Source organism: Indicator indicator, chromosome 8 (assembly GCF_027791375.1).
Source record: "Indicator indicator isolate 239-I01 chromosome 8, UM_Iind_1.1, whole genome shotgun sequence".
Classification (NCBI taxonomy): Eukaryota; Metazoa; Chordata; class Aves; order Piciformes; family Indicatoridae; genus Indicator; species Indicator indicator.
The window spans coordinates 22,488,809-22,504,440 of NC_072017.1; the positions used below are offsets into that span (position 1 = coordinate 22,488,809).

The following is a 15,632-nucleotide window of genomic DNA, read 5'->3' on the forward strand; positions in this document are numbered from 1 at the left end:
TCAATTCCTTTGTGCTTTTTTTAACAGCCCTGTCCTGTTACAGGAGCCATTAAGAAATTTGTATTCCCATAAACATCTCTAATGTGCTTAGGAATGAAAATGAGTGCTGCTATCTGTGCTGACACACAAGTGCCACAACCAGAATTTGTTTCGTTGACTTTGAAAGCAGCATCCAGCTGGAAAAATGTTTTGGAAAGAGGATTCCCCATGGTATTCCATACATATCCCAGAAGTTTCCAGGCAGTTGGATTGCCTGTTGCAGAACACTTACTTCCAGGCTGGTGTGAACATGTATTACTTCAGTTGAATGTGCCAGTGAAGGAACACTACTGAAATAGACTTTACTATAGACCTACTTGGATCTACATTTCTTTCTCCTTTTGTATCCTTCTCCTCTTATTTTTATTTTAGTGTTTCACATTCATGGGTTATTGCAGAGCCTTTAATTCCTCATGAGCTAGTGCTAGACAAAAGAACTTTGACTGTTGTGTCAAACATGATACATGAGTGGAAGTCAAGTTGAAGGAGTGTTTAAATGTTCACATTATAACAGGTACTGCAACTCAGTGCACTTGGGAAATCCACATAACCTTTTATTGTGGTTAAGTAAACAATTTTAAGGGAATATATACATTCTCTCATCTAGCTTCATGCCCACAGTGTGTTAAAATAAATTTTGGACAGACAGATACTCTTTGAAAAAATAACAGCTTCATTCACACACTTCAAAGAAGTGATTAAATAAGCACTAGATAAATTTACCATGGACTTTTTAATGAAATTGAATTACATAAGGTAGGGCAAGAGTTCATTGTGAGGTATAGCAGCCATATACCTTAGTACAGGGTAAAGCATAGAAACCAAAAAGGACATTTTTCATCTCAAAGACTGTTGTAACAGCAAGGCATACTAAAAGCTATCTGCTACAAACAAACTGCATGTTCTTCCACAGCACTTTTTAAAATTTAAGCCTGTAGGTCTAAGGGTTTCAGTTCAATTTTTTTCCAGTCTTCTGATAAGATACACTTGCAGCTCGTTGCCCTTTCCTCTATGATATAACTACAGCTAGGCTGGGAAATAGATGCATTCATCTATTGCTGCCAGTAGGCAGGAAGTAGCAGAGAAGCACAATGCTACATAGGCATCTCTCTCCCACTAGTTGATGGGCTTGCTGGAAGCATCATCAGTGCCTAGCCTCTGTTTTCCGTTTCTCATGGTGAAGGACTGAGCAGCAATTGTGTTCTGAATTGTGCACGGATTTAGCTTCTCAAACTGTTGTTGTACCAAACATGTCAGCCTCTGTAGAAACCTACCAGTAGAAAGTATTAGTAGAACTAGCAATTCTCTCATGCTTTAGGCATTTTATCCTCTTTCAGGCAGTTATCTTATGTTTAAAAACATAACAGAAGAAAGAAATACTCCATTCCTATCCACAGTCCTTGATTAATGGAGGTAGATATGTCCACCTTCTAAATGACTCAGCCTACAGCTATTAGCTGATCAGAAGAGCCTAAATCATTTCTAATTTCTCACAGTGAATCTCTCCCCTGGAAGTTGTGTCTTTCTTTTCTTCTGCTACCTTCTCAGCTTTCTCCAAGGAATGCTCTTGGAGTGTGGGAGGCAGGCAGGCATCCTATCAGTAACTTTATTGGAGTTGTTACACACTCCATGCTTTTAAAGATCAGATTGTTTATTTAGGAGCCTATGTTAACCTGATAGTGATGGAATGAAGTGCCCCAGCTTGGCACTCACTGTAAGTGCAAGCAGAGCAAAGGCTTCAGTGTGTTTAGCTGACCTTTCACAATAAACCCTTAATTATGAACGCCAGTATATGGATATGATCTGCAAAAGAAGTGTTTGAAAGCACATGAAATGAAATGAAATTGCTGCCCAAAGATCTGCTCCTGGTACAGTACTAGAGAAATGCAGGTTCTAAATTCTCTTTATTTTATTATTATATTATCTATATTATTTATAGAATATTATAATATAATATTTAAATTCTCTTTATTATCCTATTGTTTTATTTATCTTGTAATCATAGAATCAACCTGGTTGGAAGAGACCTCCAAGATCATCCAGTCCAACCTATCACCCAGCCCTATCCAATCAACTAGACCATGGCACTAAGTGCCTCATCCAGTCTTCTCTTGAATGTCTCCAGCTTATTTCATTTTATCTTTATTTCTCACATATTTAATAGAATTGAGAGGTATTATTTTGCCTTGATAGGCTGAAGTTCTTGGTGACCTTTAGAGACTCTTTACATAGTTAGAAGAGGGGGGGAAAAGAGTGTGGTTCAGATCAGGAACATATTTTAACTTTATTTTATATCTTTTTATTTACAAACTGCCAGAAAAGTTATACAGTATTTTCCAAATAATATGAATAGGGTTATTTTTCCCATTTTCTTCTTGAGAAACCCATTGGTTTAAAGCTCTTTGCTGCTTTGTTCAGTCATCTCAGTAGTCATATTATCATAGGGTTTGCTTTTTTAGTTGTTTTTGTGGTGGTGGTTTTGTGTTGTGGTTTGTTTTTTACCAGATGGGCTGCCTCTAGTTAGACATTCCTTAATGGTAGTAGGTTTGGAGAGAAATAATTCAGACAAAAGATCCCAGATCATGATCAACATGGTTTTACCAAGGGGAAGTGACGTTTGACCAACCTGATAGCTTTTTATGAGGACATAACCAGGTGGATAGATAATGGTAGAGCAGTGGATGTGTGTGGGTTTTTTTTATTTCAGTAAAGCATTTGACACTGTCTCCCACAGCATCTTTTCAGCTAAACTGAGAAAGTGTGCTCTGCATGATTAGGTAGTGAGGTGGATTGTGAACTGGTTGAAGCAAAGAAGTCAGAGAGTTGTGGTCAGTGTGATGGAGTCTAGTTGGAGGCCTCAGTGGCTGGTACTGGCACCAGTACTATTCAATATATTCCTTAACAACCTGAATGAGGGCAAGGAGTGCAATGTCAGCAAGTTTGCTGATGACACCAAACTGGGTAGAGTGACTGACACACTGCAGGATTGTGCTACCATTCAATGGGACTTAGGCTGGAGAGTTGGGCAGGGAGAAATTTGATAAAATTCAACAAGGGCAAGTATAGAGTCTTGCACCTGGAAAGGAATAACGCTATGTATCAGTATAGGTTGGGGACTGACCTGTTGGAGAGCAGTGAAGGGGAAAAGGACCTAGTGGATGGAAGAGTGACAATGTGCCACAATATGATCTTGTGGCCAAGAAGGCAAACGGTATTCTGGGGTATGTTAGAGGGGGTGTGGTTAGTAGGTCGAGAGAGGTTCTCCTGCCCCTCTGCTCTGCCCTGATGAGGCCACATCTGGAATATTGTGTCTAGTTCTGGGCCCTTCATTTCAAGAAGGACAGAGAACTGTTTGAAAGAGTCCAGCACAGAGTCACAAAAATGATTAAGGGAGTGGAACATCTTCCTTACAAGAAGGGAGCTAGGTCTCTTTAGTTTGGAGAAGAGGAAACTCATTAATGTTTATAAATACGTAGCGCCAAGAGGATGGAGTCAGGCTCTTCTTGGTGATGCCCAATGACAGGACAAGAGGCAGTGGTTGGAAGTTGAGGCATAGGAAGTTCCATGGAAAGATGAGGAAAAGCTTTCACTGTGAGGATGACAAAACACTGAAACAGGCTGCCCAGAGGGGTTATGGAGTCTCTCTCTATGTCTGTTACTTCTTGTCCAGGCAGCTAAGGTGAACCTAAAGAAGGTTGCCCTCTTTTAGCTCTTTGCATGAGCTTGTTGAACCAATGGTATAGTGAAACTTCAGTATGACACAATGGAACCAGTTTATAGGGAAACCGATGTCAAATATTAATATCTTTAAATATCTTAATATCTTTAAATTGCACTACAAGTTAGGTGCAGGAAGAATATATGAAATAGACTATCAAGTGAAAATGAAACTTGAAGAGCCACAGAACATGATACATATGCTGCTGTAATGTAGAAAGTGAAAAATGGAGTACGCTAATAGTTATATAGCGACGTGTACCTGTTTGTCTGTGCAGTATTCACAGATGATAACATAACTTCTTGAAGTTCTTAACACATGGAAGTCAGTTCCTCATAGATGTAAATAGTTTGATTTTTTTCTTATACTTGCATCACCCTTACAGAGAAGAAATAATTGAAATTCTAGCAGGGAAGAAGTTTGAATGCTTTATCCAAATGAATTAAAAATATGTTTGGATGTTTTCAGGATTCTTAGTTGCTGTCTGTATTTATCCAATCAAAATTTAGCATATAGAATGCTATATTAATGCTCTAGCAGTGCTCAAGAGTATGAGGGGGAACAAAGGGAACCCCAGTAGGATGTGATAAAACATTGATACATATCAGCCAAAACTTGCTCTGTTGATTTGAACCAGCTGTGCCAGACACAAAATAATTGCTGACTATTTCTATACAACGATCATTCCTTTTAGGTTTCATGGTATTCGTATAACTGCTCTGTTATACTTGTGTGCTGAACCTCTACCACCTACAAAAAAGTGATCTTTCCTCATGGCTTCTGCACTGCTGAAGTTGGTTTACCACCAATGAAGTGGGATTATGAATGAGAAAGTCACCAGTTTGTCTCTTTGCAGTGGTGGATCTCAACCTCCTAAAGGAAGAAGTGCGGCTGTATAGTTGTACTCCTCGCAACTTCTCAGTGTCACTAAGGGAGGAGCTGAAGCGAACCGACACCATCTTCTGGCCATTGTGTCTTCTGGTTAAGCGTTGTGGTGGAAACTGTGCCTGTTGTCATCAGAGCTGCAATGAGTGCCAATGTGTACCAACAAAAGTCACCAAAAAATACCACGAGGTATATGGGGTTTTTCAGATTTGCATGTTTGGAAATACTCAAAGCAAATTAGGGAATTTATTGTTGCTATAGAAATGCACCAGTATTCATATTTTTAAAACTTATGTATTGCTCTTGTAGTAATTTTTTTTTGCACAATTTTAATGAGGTGTTACATGAAAACATACTATCTTCCTTGGTGAAAGATGTTTTTGTGGAACTATTAAGTCATTCCTGAGGCATTTGTTTATTGGTGCAGTTCAGACACATCACTACTTGTTCATCTTTCTCTCTTGGTAGATGTGAACATTATGAAGGAACAGATATGTGTCCATTTCCATTGTTATAAATCTATGGCTAAATTTATTATAGAATTATCAAATAATTCCTTTGGGTTAGCTGTACTGGTATTAAATAAAATCAAATAGATATATGAAACTTCAAGACTTTTTTGGATAGAAGTAAGTATCTGTTCAACATATTTCAATTATTTTTTTAAAGGGCTTGAGGTAAAAACAGGTAATAATTAGGGCTGTAATACATGAAGAAATTTAGCTGGGAAAAGCTTTTTTTTTTCTTTTAATATGCTTCCATCACCCACTGTGTTTCCAGTGCAGTCTAGCTCATAGTCTGGATGTGTGATGAAACACTTGCTGTTTTCTTGATACTTGGCTTCTTCTCCTTCAGGTTCTTCAGCTGAAGCCAAGGATTGGTGTCCGGGGATTGCATAAATCTTTGACAGATGTACCCTTGGAACACCATGAGGAGTGTGACTGTGTGTGCAAAGGCAATACTGAAGGATAAACATGATTTAATTGTGCTGTTTTCTTTCAAAGCACATTCAATCAATGGCTGATTCTATTATGGGGCTTGTGCATTATCTCCTTCTGTAATCTCAGTTGTTTGCTTTGGGAATCTTCTGTCTTCAAGATTTAGAGAGAGCTCTAAAAAGAGAAGAAGCCAAACTGGGATTATATGTTGTGTGACAGCTCTGTTTGGAGGCCCAATGAAAGGACAGGAGAAAGTCATCAATGAGGGATTTAAAATATATGTATTGTTTTCTCCCCCACGATTTCCTTGGCAATACATGGATTTATAATTTAGGAGTAAGAACAAAGTTAGACGGCTCACATCATGGAGACTTGATCCTGCTGGCTGTCTCATTCCTACAGCTCCAGTACATCTGGCCTTGGGTCGAAAACATCTGAAATCTTTCTGTGTTTCACTACTTCTCTGTACTCTAAATTGAAGCATTCAGTGATGTATAAAGTTGGGTTAAAACAGACTGCCTTATTCTGAATTAAACTTAATTTGTCTGATGCTGATAGGAAGGACTGGATTTTTCCATATGCTCTGGTAAAGTTCCTGCCTTTTAGAAAGAAGACTGGACAATAATGTGAGCTAAGGAAACATACTGAAAAGAACAGTGCCTTTTTTCTTACTACTATGGCTGATGATCTTTGGTTGGTTGGTTGTTATTTTTGTATCGTGTACATTTTTATACTCTTCTTTTGACAATATAACTATTTGCTTTTCTAAACTTGTTAAATATATCTATTTTTACCAAAGGTATTTAATATTCTTTTTTTATTACAGTCTAGATCAATTATTTTTTAGTTTATGAGACTTTAAAGCCAGATCTACACAGATGCAGGGACTGAGATGTGGTTACAATGTGGAAGGAGCATGATCTCTGCAGTTTGTTGCTACACAGTGAAAAAATACATTTTGTTACCTGAATGTGCAGTAATGATAAGCAGAGGTGTGTGGATGAAGATCTAAGCTTGTCAGCTCCATAAAACTGAAAATATGAGACACAGCAGTTTCAGAAACTGACTTTAAAATTTCCTCTTTATTCAGGTAGAAAAGAAATGAGCATGGATAGATTCATTCTGGCTTGTTTAACTCTAATTTCTTTGAAGTAGGATGATCTACAACACAAGAAGCCCAGTGGCTTGCAGCCTTTGTGATGCATCATGGCCATGTGAAGGCAGCCTTGCTAATGTTGAAGTGTATGGTTTACCTTTGACATAGCTGTTTATATACTGTTCACTCACAGGACCGTAACACTCTTCAGTACAGTTTGATGAACTATGGCTTTGTTCTTCTGTACGTTATATTCTTTAACCAGTACACTTATCCCACTCTATGCAAATTGGAAAGGAAATAGTAAAGTATTTTGCTTGTAAAATGCTTTAACATTTTGCCTAGTTTATTTTTTTGACTATTGGATTTGAGATTGTAATGAATCACCAAATAAAGTAATAATGCTAATTTTGGAAGAATAAATGTTTCTGTGTGGTTGCATATTTGTATCTGTTCAATAGACAATAACAGGAAAAGTTAAGAGTATTATTTTCTACTTATCACTTTGAAAGTTAGTTATGAAAACAAGTCTTCTGTTACCAAGACTTGCAGTTGCTTTGTTAATTCTGCTCTACTATAAATCCACAAGAACAGAAAGAGGAAAGAATAATTGTGATGCTGTTTGTATAAATATTCACAATTAAGTAGACATGAAGCCGTTAAATTAAGATAACATCTTCTGTTATTGTTTCCAGGTGAAAATGAGTTCTGATGAAAATACACAGGTTTTTACAAGTTGCTATGACGTCCTGATATCAGTTCTGGTAAATTCTGAGATGGCTTCTCATTCTGTCTTAGCTGGTTTGTTTTGCCCTTCTCTCAACCTCCTACTGAACACGATAATTGTCTGGTGTAAACATTGCACACAATTATCCAGTTAGAGTATTAACCTTGTATCAGAATGCAGAAGTTATGGTCATGCAAGAGACTTGGTTTGCTGGAATAAAGAGTGTTTTGTGGAGCTGTTTGGGATCTTTGAAAAAATTAATATTGTGCCTTTTGTGATTAAACAGCTTTTGAAAAGGATGTCAAGATGCCTCTAGCATCATAATTCAGCAGAAGAATTGAAAAATGTAGTTCTATTACAGAAGGTGCTGCTGAAAGTGCAGGGGATTTCCTCCCCTTGGTAAGCGTGCCAGTGGAAGAAGGTATGACATTCATTTTGGGGTAGGTATTCAGAGGCAGCAGAGGAATGCAGAGTTTCTGGAACCATACAGAGTGTGGGGGGTAATGTCTACCAGAAGTCAAAAGTGTTTCTTCTATTAACCTCCTCTGACCGTGACTCACTTTCTTCCTTGCCAGTTTCTTGCACAAGTTTCTTTCCCAGGTGCTTGCTGTTGACCTTTATCTGAACTCCTTGTCTCTTTGCACATCTCCCTTCACAGCACTGTCTCTCTCATCCAAAATCACCATGCCTCCTGTTTGCCATCCTTATGCCAAGCATCATTAAACTCTTTCTGTCCTTGGCTCCATGCTGAAGCTGTGTCTTCGCACTACCACTGCCCAGGCTTTTCTTTTCCACCTCCCCTCAGATATTTGGGGGCTTTAGCACCCCATCTCTTCCCTAGCTTAAAGATTATGGACAGCCTCAATTGTTTTAAAGGACAAGATTTGGGAAGGAAACCAACCAAGCAAAGCAATGACTGGCGAGTGCAGTTCTGCTGACGGCTCTGTGCTGTGGCTGCTGCAAGTGGTGGGTAGCTTCTGCTGCTACTTGGTGGGCTGCATCCATGCCATATCCTGCCTGAGCACTGTAGGCTTGGTCTAGAGATCCTACTGAGTTTTCTGTGGTCTTTGCATCCAGAAGAGTCTTAAAAAATGTTTTAAAGATGTCCTTCTGACAGTGTAGGGCTGCTGCTGTCACAACAATAAATCATGTTGGTGACCTCCAGTTGGCAGGAAAGAATGAGGTGAGGTAAAACAACTGGGATGAGACAGAGAACAGTTGGGGTTTGCTCTTAGGCTGAGCTAGGCCACACATGAGAGAAACTGTGCCAGCGACCAGTACAGGCCTGAGTAAAGTATAATGGGGCTTGTAGTTTGGATTGCAATGTGAAAGGCTTCCTCTTCTGTTTGGTTCCAGTTTCCAGGTGTGGGGTGTTGGTCTTTTCTGCTGGGCTGGCAGTGGGCTTTGGTGGTGTGTGGTGGGGATGTTTTTTTATCACTGGCTTCTGCTGCTGCTTCTGCTTTTGCGGTACTTTCTGCAAAAAATAGGCTAAGGTAATTGTACACTCTGTTACATCAGCCCAGGGCTTTTTGTGTTACTCTTCCTCCTGTCCGTGTGTGTGGGGCTTGCTTGTGAGTACAGACTGTCTTACACCAGGACACCTTCCTCCCATGGGAGGCTTTGTCCTGAGGAGGTGGTGCAGGGATGGCTTCAGTCAGTGGAAGGGATGAAAAAGGGAGATGTCTGCATGGGTCTGGGTTTAAATGGGATGCCTTGAACATTGACAGTATTTGGTCTTCAGGTTCGAAAAATGCACCTGGCATAAAACTTCAGAATTACATTTAATAAATGCAGTAATTGTGGTAGGTAAGTTTTAGTGAAAACTGATTATTTCACACACTATACATGCAGAAATAATTGCCTAACTCTGCCTCTCCTAATTTTTTTAAATCCCCCCAATGAGAGTTTTTAATTTCTCCCTCTGAAGATTTTCTTACCCACAGATGAAATTTTTCAATCAGGCCTTGAGGTGAACCAAGGCTTGTTAAACCTACGTTACAGGCAGCATTCAGGAAATGCTTCTCTGAGAATTTTGTTTAATTATTATTATATTCTGTTGTTCTAACCAAAAGAGAGTAGTACAAAGTAACTGAAGATACTAATCATGACTTCTAACCATCAAAAAATGGTGCCTTTCAAAGTTAGAAGTCATGACAGCTGTATGCCAAGGATGCCATACATGTAGAAAAACATTGACAGAAGTCAGTAGAAAACCTATGATTTTCAACATGGAAAAGAAGCTGCGAGCTTTGATCTTACATCCCTGTTTTTTATTGTTGCTGGCTACTTTAAGCTGTGAGTTGCTGAACTGTATTAATGAAGCATCAGTGTTTGGGAATAAAGAGGCAAATGACCTTTTTCAGTGGGCCCAAGCAGCGGAAACAGCTGAGTGGAATAAAGTCTGCAAACAGACAAAATGAAAATAGCATAGGCCACATTTTATAGGTTTTATCATATCCCAGTAAATGGCTTTGGATAAAAGTAATTAGTCCCCTGAGGGGAATATGGATAAAAGCAATTATTCCCTTGAGAGGAATAGGTGGAGGACCACTGACAGTGAGCCTTGTTTTTATGTATCTGTAGATTTTCACATTCCTGGAACTCTCCTGTCATCTATGTCCAGCATGGGAGTGATGTGGAGCAACACCAAAACTTTAGTCATGAAGGGCGTTTACCGTGGATCTATTAGCTCTTAAAATCTCTTAAATTTCCTTACTCTTTGGCTCGTTGCATAGGCTCACATCTCATCTCCTTTTCAGTAGAAAAGGAGGAAAAAAAACATTGTGGATGATAACAACAGGATGTATGTAGGGGAAAACCAGAGAAAAGCATAAAGCTATGTTACTTAGTAGTTGCTGCGTCAGCTAGTGTAAGCTATTACCCAGTTTCCTTTCTAATGGAGAGCTGTGTTGAAACTTAAAAATTTTCAATTCAGACACTAGCTGCTTAAGTACTCTCATTCTGATTTCACCCGACTCTGGAAATCAAAATTAGAAACCTTCACTTTCTCTTTGACTTCTGAAGATACAGTGCTTGTACTGCTGTCAAAACCCAAAAGAATAATGACTGCAAGATTGTCATTCAAATTAAGCTCTGAAGCTAAGTAGACCAATTACTTTTCTGATGCTGTCTTTGATATGATGTAATACTGAAATTAGTTTGATTAAATTTGCTCTTCATATTGTTTCTTGCATGGAGTGCTTTATGAGAAAACTTGCCTTTCAAAGTCCTTTCATGCACCTTTTAAACACAGGGACAGTGGTTTAGTTTGTCTGCCAAACCAACAGATGGAAAATATGGCTACTTTTCAGCATAAATTGGACAAAGCTTCCAGAGAAGACAGTTTGCCTGCTGCCTCACTTGAATTCTCCTAGATTGTTGAAAGAAAAATAAATTTGTGGTTCAGTCATGGGAGAAAGATGACAATTTTATTGAAAGTATGTGTGGCAATTTAGGCTGGGTACCTCCTCTTACTGCCACATAAGTTACACCTCTGGTGTCCCGAGTGTCCAACCCAATAAGGTGGACACAGGAAATTGCGTATTTCTACCCATAAATCCTGCGCCCTGTAAATCCATCTGCAAAGTCATTCTCTTCCTCTTTCTTCCCTCTCTGCTCCTGTGGGAGATGCTCTCTTATCGGGTAAGGGTGGGGGAGTATCTCAAGGCCTCTTAGTCCTGTCTAGGCCCAATGCCAGGAGGAGAAAGGGGAGGAGGGGCAGTCTCAGACCTGGCCAGCCTGAGACTAGCCTAGCAGTAGGGGGGGAGAAAGAGCCCTGGGGGTTTTGGTGGGGAGAAGGGAAGAGTTGGGAGGTCTTTGGGTGTAGCATAAGGGACTCTCTATGCTTTGGGATATCTTTGCCGCTATGCTTGTAGCTTTGTAGTTTCACCAATTGCTTTTCCATTTAAACTTTCCATCACTCTTCAATCCCTTTGTGTGAGTGCCATTTTTTTGTCCCTCTCAGGGCAAGAGAGGATCTGTCTGGCCTCAAAACCAGCACAGTATGATTCAGAGCACATAAGCTAGATTCCTGCTTTGAATCGTGCTCGTTGTCAGTCTTCATTGATCTTGCTTCATCAGTATAGAGTCAAAGTATAGACTTCCCAATCAAGGCAGTTCTGTAAGACACAAGAGGTTAATCAATGGGAATTCCCCATTCACAGGCCTGTTTTCTGAACAAAATGTCTTTCTTAGAAGAAAAGTCTCATCAAATCCTGCAGCCTGGAATGGTTTTCCATAGAGATGATTTGGCAAGCTTTTGTTTTCTTTAGTGAAATAAAGACAAAAGTGCCAATTCAACTCAAGCTTGTGCTGCCTTCCTCAGGTTCTACAGTGCTCAAACCAGATCCAAACCAGGTTGGTTCTGATATCTCTCCTGTTCCAACCATGTCTCTTAGTAAACTTGCTTCTCATTCACTGTACAGAATCCTGAAAATTTAACAAGGGTGAGACTGGAGAAAGAGCAGCAAAAGTCCACTGAATTGATCAAAGACAGGAGAATCTTTCATATGAGAACAGGCCGAGAGCTAGGGTGGATCAACTTGGAGAATCAGGAGAGATATCAATGTGTATAAATATTTGAAGGGAAAGTGCAAAGAGGATGGAGCCAGACTCTTTCCAGTGTGGCCCAGTGATGGTGGGCACAAACTGAAAAGAAGGAGATTCCATCTGAACATCAGGAAACCGTTCTTATGTAAGACAGTAGCCTTATGTAAGACAGTAGTGAAGGTGACTGACTACTGGTAGAGTTTTGCCCAGATAGTTTGTGAAGTCTCCATCCTTGTAGGTATTCAAAACCTGTCTGGACATGGCCCTGAGCAGCTGGCTCAATGGGTCCCTTTCAACCTCAGCTGTTCTTTTTTTAGGACACATACAGTTTCCACCAATGCTAAATAACACTGAGATATTAAAATCATAATAGAACTAAGTATAAGCACAGAGTCAAATATTTCCTCATGACATAAAGGATATACCTAGGTGTCAAATTGCCTTGTAATGTTTTTGGTCTGATAGCTGACAAATTCTTTTACTTCAGTTTCTCCCAGAATAAGCTGCTAAGGATTCGTATCTCCGTTGTTAATCATTACTTTCAAGTTAAAAACTAAAGATAAGGATGTGAAGTAATCATATGTTATGTGATAGGAAAAGGCCTATATCTAGGCCAATATCCTGTGTGAAATCACACCTTTATTTTTCAAGTAAGATCAAGTTTCTTGTGCAAGTGATAGCCTTTGAACTCTTACCAAATTGCTTACCTAACAGTATTTCTGTGTCTTAGTTTTATTTTACATAGCACATAAGAACATAGCTATTTTCTTCTCAAAGTGGTAATTTACCCTGATAAAGTAAATCTCGTAAGTGCAAACAAAGATCAGGAGTAATGAGTCTTTTAGGGAACAACATCAGAGCAATTTTATGCCATTGTCCAGGGATAGCAATGCCAGGAATGGTGCCACACAGGACAACGATAATCACCAGCTCACAGATATGCCACTGTGTAAATACCCACAGGATGCAGGGTTGGGGACCAGTACCCTTGGGAATCAACTGTGGAAAGGATCCACTTCTTCAAAGACTGACTTGTCCTTGTTGTTCTGTTTGAGAGAATATGTAAAGGCAAATGACATCATCCTGGTATCTTCCTGGAAAATTTGACTGAAGAGCTAGTTAAACTACCCTGATGCTTAAGAATTCTTTTTGCCTCATGGGAATGTGAAACAACAAATAGAGCATTTCCTTAAGCAGTGCTGCAGTTCTCCTTACCCATACTGCAGGGTGGTATTTAAGTTAGTAAGAGCAGCATTCTTTCCATTCTGAAAGCACTGAACAAGGTCCTTTATATATATAATTTATTCTATAAAGTACCTGTATTAACATATCAGTGCTACACTAATCACACTTGATTGTGTCAGTCACTTCATGTCACGAGGTAAAATTATTTTAAGCAGTGTTAATGTATTTTAGAATTTCAGCTGCCCTTGTAGTCTTCTTGAAGGTCATTCTCAGTTGAAAAATTTCTTCTCTGTGACCTGTTGGGCAGTTTTAAGCAGTGAGGACATGAAAGTCCTTCTATTCAAGTGTAAGAGAGGGGGCCAGCCACACATTTAAGTTTCAGGAAAACAGCTAGAGAAATCATTCCCAACTGGCAGAAAGCAGACTCACATTCTTCAGCTAGGGTTATTTAAAACTTAAATTTTCTGCGCTCTCATAGGAAAATGTAAGATTAAAATAAGGATTCTATTATCTAATATTTAGCTTTATTCACTTTCATATATTCTTTTTGTACATGTCCTTCTGCAATACAAGCAGTGAATCCAGGCTGCCTGAGACTATACATTTTCTTCCTGCCTTCAAGCTGTGTTAATGGGCCTCAGAAAGCAGAAACACTCAAGTCTTTTTGGATGTTTCAGATCAGTGTCAGTGTAGTTAAGCAACAGAATTAGCAAGCAGAGAAGAGCAGTTAGTCAGTGCAAATAAAAAAATCTCTACAGATGAAAAATGAAAGAGTCTGAGGAACTCTTTTTATGGGCACAAATTTAAGGTAAGCAACTAGCAGCTCTTGGGAGACAGTGGGCTGGAGGGTCTCATTTTATTACTGCTTTTGAAAGTGTCCCCTCTGAGCAAAAGGAAAATGAGGGCTAGAACATACATTTGAGAAGCGGCGTGGGTGTGGGAAGACTGAGGAAACTAAGAGCAAGGCTAAGGGTGGTGTTTGCAAAGGAAGATAGCTGTGTTTGGGAACAGATGGCATTCATTGTTTGAGGAGCTCAGAAGGGCTAGGGTGTGTCTCTCAACTGCAGGCAGATGAGTTGACTTTACAGTGCTTTGAGTCTGCCTCGTAGTGTAACATGCTAAAAACAAGACCTGCCTTGACTCTGGCAGACTGAAGAAGGCTTACCTGTGCCAATGTAAAAGTCTTCATAAAGGCCACTAACACGAGCACTTGTGACTGGATTTGCAAGTGTACGCTCTCAGGAGTCCTAGCAGAGGATATGCTGTATGTATCTTAAACCATGCAATATGCAAAAAAACTTAGGATCAAGCCTGTGATACAAGTTTACTGTGACTTGAGCAACTGGCTAATATGTATCTTTAAACAAAAACATATTTCAGTATATTGGCTATTTGCTAATTCTTGTACCTGTCTTCGTCAGCTCCAGTCTCTTACTATTTATTCAGCAAATCCTGTAATTCTGCAGCTGGAGTGAGCTGCTGCAACTGCCATTTACGTGACATGAGTACTCAAGTACTTAAGACTCTAGCAAGCAGGAAATTAATTTTTAAAAAACAGCTTTGGTAGATGTCTTAGCAATCTTCTCCCACTGTACAATCGAGATTACCTTTACTTGGATAGTGTAGTCATCCATTTGCTGTGTTAAATTCCTTGGTGTTCCCTCAGCGTGTTGTGATTGATTTCATTTTTAGAGTGGGTGTACTGTTTTCAGTAATTTAAGGCATTATCTTTCATTTTCAACTGTTTTAGACTCTTTACTGGAGCTCCAGCAAAGTTGTTTACCAGAGGTACATACTGTGAAGTACATTTTCCTGAACATTCCATGGGTGAAATAAATTGCTTCATGTAAGAAGAACAGGAAAATAATGTGATGTATTCACTTTAGAACAGATCTTTACAGTTACTTTTTAATTAAGTGTGGAATATTCAGGTTTATTTCTGGTTTTTAAGGCCTATTTCTGAAGGAACTGGGAGAATTTTATCTTTCTTAGTTTTTGTAGACATGACAATGCTTCTTTCTCAACTAAACCATCTTATAGTGTTCAAATGCTTTTCTGAATATATTTTTTCTTTTTTTTCCTCACTCCTCATATTGCAATAAATCCAAATTTATACTCCATTTGGCAGCTAGATATATAAAAACTTACTTGTAAGAATAGGAAATGTTATGCTGATTATGTAAATTGGCATAATTTTAAAAAGGATGAAAAATACAAATATAACATGAAATTAGTAATGTGGCTCCAGATTGGCAATGAGATATTGAAAATCTCTGGAGTCTTCCTTATTTGTTCATTCACAGGCTAAACTTTGTTCGCTTCCCTGGCTGCATGTGTGTCTGTTTCAAGTGTTACCTTTTATATGAAATCAGCTTTGTCTTCGTACCATACATCCTATTGTGTCATATACTTATTTCTACTCATTTTCTATACTGTCACTCATGTCATATTGGCAGTTTCATAAAACCAAAAAACATATAAATATTAACAAAAGAA

At 39.0% G+C, this 15,632-nt stretch overlaps 1 protein-coding gene across 1 annotated transcript in view; it reads left to right on the forward strand.

Annotated features, from left to right (window-relative positions):
- PDGFC (platelet derived growth factor C) overlaps positions 1 to 5,614 on the forward strand; it is a 116,295-nt gene extending 110,681 nt beyond the window's left edge. The window contains exons 5-6 of the mRNA XM_054383209.1: positions 4,614 to 4,831; positions 5,498 to 5,614. Coding sequence (XP_054239184.1) covers positions 4,614 to 4,831; positions 5,498 to 5,614 — 335 coding nt within the window. The remainder of the gene's footprint in view (positions 1 to 4,613; positions 4,832 to 5,497) is intronic.
- The last annotated feature ends 10,018 nt before the right edge of the window (positions 5,615 to 15,632 follow it).